At 49.9% G+C, this 6,983-nt stretch overlaps 1 protein-coding gene across 2 annotated transcripts in view; it reads right to left on the minus strand.

Annotated features, from left to right (window-relative positions):
• Positions 1-4,660, minus strand: part of HID1 (HID1 domain containing) — a 36,391-nt gene extending 31,731 nt beyond the window's left edge. For both annotated transcript variants that reach the window (XM_075169718.1, XM_075169717.1), the window contains exon 1: positions 4,476-4,660. In XM_075169718.1, coding sequence (XP_075025819.1) covers positions 4,476-4,541 — 66 coding nt within the window. In that variant the 5' untranslated portion in view covers positions 4,542-4,660. The remainder of the gene's footprint in view (positions 1-4,475) is intronic.
• Between the last annotated feature and the right edge of the window lie 2,323 nt (positions 4,661-6,983).

The raw sequence follows: 6,983 nt of genomic DNA on the forward strand, positions 1-6,983 counted from the left end.
GCACTTATACCTTTACATCGAATGCCCATTCCCAGCAATTCCTCCAACACGTCCCTACCGGACGACTGTCCTTAAACCAGTTCTGAGGTTGCTGCAAATCACCAGCAGAGAATCACAGAGGCAAGCAGCCAGTAGTCTCCTTCACTGTATTCTCCTTTTGCTTCTTGCCAACACGCCAATGGAGCATCCCATCAGCCAAAGTAGCAAGGCTTTTGGGGCAGGAACTCTCCTTTTTCTGGGACTCGACAGCAGAGCAGGTCCCTCGTCTCTCGCCAGGGTTTCTAGCCAGTACTACGCACTAGGATAATATGTAACACCAGCATGCTCCTTTCCACCCCAAATGAGGCAGAACTGTGGAGTGTAATGACCAGAGAGCCATTCGTGCAGCATTTGATTGAGCTCTAGGAGATCAGGCAACCCTGCGGGGCCAGCGGATTAGTTTGAGGTAATTCACACACCCTTGTACCACCTGTTTGTGAGTCACTGTGCAAAAGGGAAGTCTGAGGACAGATTTTTCAAAACACTAATAACTAGCAGGATTTCATCCCTGCTGCCAAGGACAGCAGCTCCACACGGATTTCAGAGCAATAGTAAATGTTTCTATAGGATATTTGCGGTCAGCAGTGCAGAATCAAGGAGAGGCTCCACATGAGTCCGTCACCAGTTCTCTGCTCCCACAGCAGAGACAGTGTTGCAAAGGAAACTGGAAAATGGGATTTGTGGAAGTCTCACAGGGAAAGGCTAGGACAAAACTCATCTGGGTGAAGTGTTAGTTACAGCTTTGCTTTTAAGACAGTAACTTTGCTTTTGATCAACCTGAGAGACTTGGATACTTGAATCAAGCTTGAATACTATCAGAAACAGGCTAACAGAAACTAACCTCTCTCTAAAAACAAGAGGTACTTTTATCAGGTTCAAATTAACAGCCTGTTGTACTACTGCATTTCCACATCAGGGAAAAAAATGAAAGGACTGGATTTTGTCCCTATGTTCGATCCTTCCTGTTTCTTTAAAAGCAGAGGCATAGGCAGCATTAAAATCTAACAAGCTAGTTCACAAGATCAAAATTTCTTATCTTGCAGTTGGTTGCTTGCAGAAACCATTTAATTGTCAAATGGCTGAGAAAAGCAAGCGTGTTTCCCCAGCAGTTAAGACTCCCAGCTTGAGTTCCCTGCTCTGCCACTGACTAGGTGACATACTCGCAATCTACATTTCCCTTCACCTGTTAAGTAGACAGCAATTTTATGGGCAATTTGGGAGGGCTCACACATTCTCTATGATAAAGCATACCTGTTTTATTATTAAAAGGGTGGGCCCTATCAATTTAAAGGTGTGCAGTGTAATGTAATACATATACATCATACAAAAATCCTAAAGCCCATTTCTCCATGTGTGATTATAAATATACATCTGTAGCATAAGCTAATTCTTTCTTTCTGGTACTACTACCCTTTTTTAATCACTGAAATCATTCTGAAGTCATTTTTCTTTTTCAATCTCTTTTTTAAACTCTTACATCTTCAGAGTTTCTCTTTGGCAATTAAAAAAATCAATTAAGTCAATTTCATTTGTGTCTAGATTTGGTTCAGCTTTCCAGTTCTGGGCTCCATGTGTGCTACAAGCATTCAAGTGTTATGCATGTTCCTTACAGTTTTTTGGTTTTTTTTTCAAATGTTCACATGGGAACACTCATATTTTTTTAATTAATGAGAGCCTGGATATTATAAGAACTTATTTTTAAGAAAAATTTAACTTCAGTGCCAACTCTGAACCTTCACTAGTGAGTGAACAGTGCTTTCTGCTCAATGACTTCCTTCCATCAGAGCCTCAGGAAACACCGCGTAACGCATCACTAAGCTCACGGTTTCATGTTACCGATGATTTGATGAAAATCTATTTGTCCAGCTACCTAATGGCAGAGGAGAAGGCTACAAAAAAGGAGACATGCTGCTGAGAAAGCAAAGCATATTTTGAGCTAATGGCTTTGAAGGACTTGACTTTGTCCGTTATTGCAGTCTGATTTTGAACCCAGGGTCTCATGGACTAGGAGGTTATATGGAGGCTGCTGCTGGTACGAGCTCAGAAGGCTCCAGGAGAGTCCAGTCACGCATCCTGTACAAGCAAACACCAGTGCCCTTCTACAGTATGTAAATATGGGAGTGCCAACACCCCACCCTTTTTCCACACAGCAGTTAGTCTCACCTAGACCACAAAGATGTGAAATGAATCCTGCCAAGAATGAAGCTTTTTCTCCTTCCTTTATGGGCTCCAGTGAACCTTCGTTCATTTCACATGTCGATAAACCACGGGAGGGGAGCGCTCTCTTCTTGGCTGGCAATATGAAGGATTGCCTCATACAGGATTTTCTTTGTGAACAGCAGACTGAGAAGATCCCTATAGGCTTGATCTCCCCCCCAAATCTCACTTTATAAGCATGTTTCCCAGTGGAGGAAGGACAGTCCAAAGCTCAAGGCACTCTGAACTATTTGGCATCCAGAAAAGAATTTGGAAGAATCCCTTAAAACATTAATTCATCCATTTCTCTTTTTGCCTAGGGATGTTGTGGAACATCCACAATTGGAGGTTTTCAAGAACATGTTCACAGAAGCCACTCCTGAGCAATGCAGATAGAAGCGATACTGCTTTACAAAGTATAAGCACGATTTCTCAAAGGGTCTTCCAGCCCTACTTTCTATGATTAATCTTCCAGTTCTAGTCTTCGCCTCTTGAGTTTTCACACAGATTTTCTCCTCTTGCTCTTTACCCCTTTGCATCCATACTCTTTTCTTCTGAGTTCGTTCCTCATCGTTAAATATCTTTCTGCCATCATCCCCAAGTTTTCTTAGCAGCTGTTATTCCATCACAACCAAAGGCAGCTCAGAACAGCACTTCTCCTTTGTAGCTCAGAAGAACCTGAGATGCAATTTCTCAATAGAGCAAAATCCCTCTGCTCTTTAGACAGAAGGACAGTCTGCTAATTTTCTGCCAGTGTGCTGCTGGGCTCCCAAATTAAGACAAAAACTAAACTAGCTTCTACGACATAAGCAACATCTGTTAGACCTCTAGACAACCACCCTCCCTATACACTGTCCTGACTTCCTTTCACTTAACTCCTCCTCTTCAGCCTGCAGAAATAAAGCAGGATTTCACAGGTCACAGATGGAAGATGCTGCTTCTGCAAAAAGCTCATCCCAACAGCATGGTTGGCCAACAGCCCTTTCAATCTGTTATTACCCAAAAACAGGGCAAGATTCTGCACTAATTATTTGGGGGGGGGGGGGGAAAACCAAACAAAAGATACAGAAAAGGGGGCATTGCCAAACCTTGTGGTGATGTAAACCTGCAGCTGAATACATTAGGAGCTGTGGACATCCCTTATGACAGCAGCATCTTGGTCTGCTACCACAAGACACTGTTTAGCAAAGCACAGGTTGTCAGAGGCAGCAAGTGCCGCCGTGCTACCAGTACAGCCCGGCCAGACTTGACGGCTGCCCCCACGAACTGGCCGGTGCCCCGAGGCACAGCACAGCCTCGCCGCCTTACTCCTGCTCCCCCTCCATAACCGCGAGACCTCTGGAGACCAGCGACATGGCAGATGGGACCAGCTTGCCCGGATCCCCCATCAGCTCCCAGCCTCAGAACAAGGCCTCACTGCGAAAGCCTAGACCAGAGCTAGCCATGGCCGAAGCCCCCGGCCACAGCGGCGTTGTCATCTCCGCCCCGAGCCCTGCGGGTCCCCAGCAGTGTGCAGCCCTGTCGCTATGCACAAGGCACCTGCGCCAGCCCTGCTCACCAGGGTCGGGCTGCGGGGACAGCGGCCCGGCCTCCCTCTCCCCTCAGCGCCGGGGTGGGGGGGGCGGCTCGGGGAAGGGCCGAGGGAGAGGGGCCTGTCAGCCTGCCCCGGCTGCCTCCGAGGATCCCCTGCCACCTCATAGCCGAAGGCCACGCCTCAGGGTAGGCGGGCGGCTCCTCTCTCACCTCACCCACCTCCCGACATGGCGCCCCCCTCTCACCTCACCCACCTCCCGACATGGCGCCCCCCCTCTCACCTCACCCACCTCCCGACATGGCGCCCCCCTCTCACCTCACCCACCTCCCGACATGGCGCCCCCCCTCTCACCTCACCCACCTCCCGACATGGCGCCCCCCCTCTCACCTCACCCACCTCCCGACATGGCGCCCCCCCTCTCACCTCACCCACCTCCCGACATGGCGGCCCCCCTCTCACCTCACCCACCTCCCGACATGGCGGCCCCCCTCTCACCTCACCCACCTCCCGACATGGCGCCCCCCCTCTCACCTCACCCACCTCCCGACATGGCGCCCCCCCTCTCACCTCACCCACCTCCCGACATGGCGCCCCCCCTCTCACCTCACCCACCTCCCGACATGGCGCCCCCCCTCTCACCTCACCCACCTCCCGACATGGCGGCCCCCTTCTCACCTCACCCACCTCCCGACATGGCGGCCCTCACCTGGGTCTTGGTGGTGAGCTGGATCACCGCCTTCCTGAAGTTGAGCTTGGAGTCGGCGCTGCCCATGGTGCAGCCCGGCTCGGCGGGGCTGCGGCCTGCCAGCCGCCGCGGGCAGGGCCGTCCCCTCACGCCGCCGATCCCGCCCCCCCTCCTCGGGCCGCCGCTGCAGCCATCCCACTTCCCCGTGCCGGTGGCTCTCCCTACCTCCCTCCCTCCTGTCAAACCCGGCCTCACAGGTCCTGGCCCTCCCTCGCCTCCTACCGCATCCCTTCCTCCGCCCACGGCTCCTCCTCCGCCAGCCCCGCCGCCAGCCCTTCATCCCTCCGCACAGGCACCTTTTTCCTCCTCTCTGCCTCAATCTCTCACCTCCTTTCCCATCTCCGTCTGCCATCCCTTCCCCGCTTCACCCCTTCCCTCTCTCATCCTTCTTCTGACAGCCCCTTCCCTCCTTCCATTCCGTTTCTGCCCACACTTTGCTCCCGCTCCCCATGGCCGTGTTCTCCCTGCACTCTCCCTCGTTTCCCCTCTCCATGAGGGCCCCTGGCAGAGCATGGCTTTCCTCATTTTGCCCTTCCCCTCCCCCTCCAGCCCTTCCTCGCTCTCCCTTCTGGGCTCCCTCTGCCTTGCCCCTCTGCCCTTCGCCTTCCCTGACAGTCCCCTTCTCCTCTTCTTCCCCCACCTTTACCTTCTCCCTCCCATCATCTCCCTCGCCCCCTTCTTGCCCCCTTCTTCCTCCCCTCTGCCCATAGCCTTTGTCCCCTGAAGCCCCTTTGCTCAGCTGCTCTCAGGCACAAGCCCCACAACAGCTCCGTCTAGCCACTGCCAGAGAGCCCAGCTGCTCTCAGTAGCCTGGCCTGGAGCTGGGATGGTTGGGAGGTGCAGCGGGATGCTGGTGGAGTAGCCGACTGCAGCCTCTCCCTAATCCTGGGTTGAAAGGGGCCGGGAGTGAGCAGGCTTGTAACAAGTACCCTGTGCAAGCACCTTATAATGAGCTCCTTGTATGTGGTGGCCATTAACCCTAATGAAATTCTACCCACCTGCAAGGAGAGGATGTTTTATAACCCTGGGAACGGGGAATTCAGGATTTAGCCCACACTGAACACCTCAAAGCAGCTGTTCAAGGCAATTCAGTGTTGCCTTTGAAGATTTTGTCACCGTTTTGTATACTGAGCAGCTCTATGAACTGCAAGCAGGTCTTTTTGGTGTCACTGAGTTACATTTCATATGCTCAGCTCTGCAAACCTCCTTTCTTCAGAGGAGATGAGGTAATTCTAATTACCTTGTAAAAGAAAGCAATGTGCTGACTCCCCGGCTGGAGCAGACTGTGGGAATTCTCATGTATTGGCATATAACCTGTACAGAAATCACCAGTGTTTGATTATATCGAGCGACAGGTCAGATCTGAGACATTCTTGTAAAACCTACAGGAAAAAAAATATTTTCATAAAATCCTAAGTCAGGCTTTTGCTGTCAAACAGCCTAGGGCTTTGCATCCAAGCACTCAGTATGGATATACTATACAGATAAATGATGACAGTTTATTGTTAGGAACAGAATATTTTTCACAGACAATTATTTTTCACAGTTAATATCTTTCGATTTCTATATTAAAATTGCTCAGAAAAAGATCTGGGAGCTAGTCAGAGATGGCTTTCTCCCAGATTAACTTTGTTGAGTTATAAACACCAAGTTAAAAGAGACCCCTTGATTCTGGTCTGCAACTGCATTAAGACTTTCCAGGCAGTCACTGAATTTTGGGAATATGTAGATGTGAATACACAGATCTGGGAGGAGAGAAGGGGAGAGGAATCGCCTACAATTTCTCTCTTATTCCGTGCTTTATTTCCCTCCTCTGCTGCTGTACACGAGAGCTGAGTACTAGCCATCACTTTAATCCTCCAGGGGGTCTCAGCTCCCTGTCACTGCTGGATTGGACAGAGCTCTCTGACACAGATCCCATTTTTTCTGGATGCACAGTCTGCTGCTCTTGCATAAACATCTTATATTGCCTTTTTTCTAAGCACCACTGCAGGGTAATGCAATCAAGTATAAATCCAGGGAGTTCTATCACACAGAAGGGGGGAAAAAAAAAAATCACCTAAACCTACTGTCACATGAGTTAATTTGGATCTTATAGTCTCTGATGGATTCCAGGGCTGACAAGGACAAATAAACCCCCTTGGACCAAACTCCACACTAGCAAGTAGGAGGAAGGCCACCTTCTCTAACCCTTATTCCCTTAAGCTGAAAAGCAAGTACCAAAATCCCAAGTCTTTTCTGAACTTACTTGTATGTAACAGATGCATCTCCTCCCCAGAACTCTACAAATCCTCATTTCCTTCAATTGTAAGCTCCTTCTACCCTTCAGAAAGACACAAGAGTTTGTCCTCAAAAATAAGAGAGAAATCGGCATCAGAAGCACTGATTTCTCATCAGGGTGCAAAACGGAGAATATAAGAGTTGGAGGAAGAGCTAGGGAAGACACAATGCTAAGGTGATGCTATGGGG

Source organism: Calonectris borealis, chromosome 20 (genome assembly GCF_964195595.1).
Source record: "Calonectris borealis chromosome 20, bCalBor7.hap1.2, whole genome shotgun sequence".
NCBI classification, from domain to species: domain Eukaryota; kingdom Metazoa; phylum Chordata; class Aves; order Procellariiformes; family Procellariidae; genus Calonectris; species Calonectris borealis.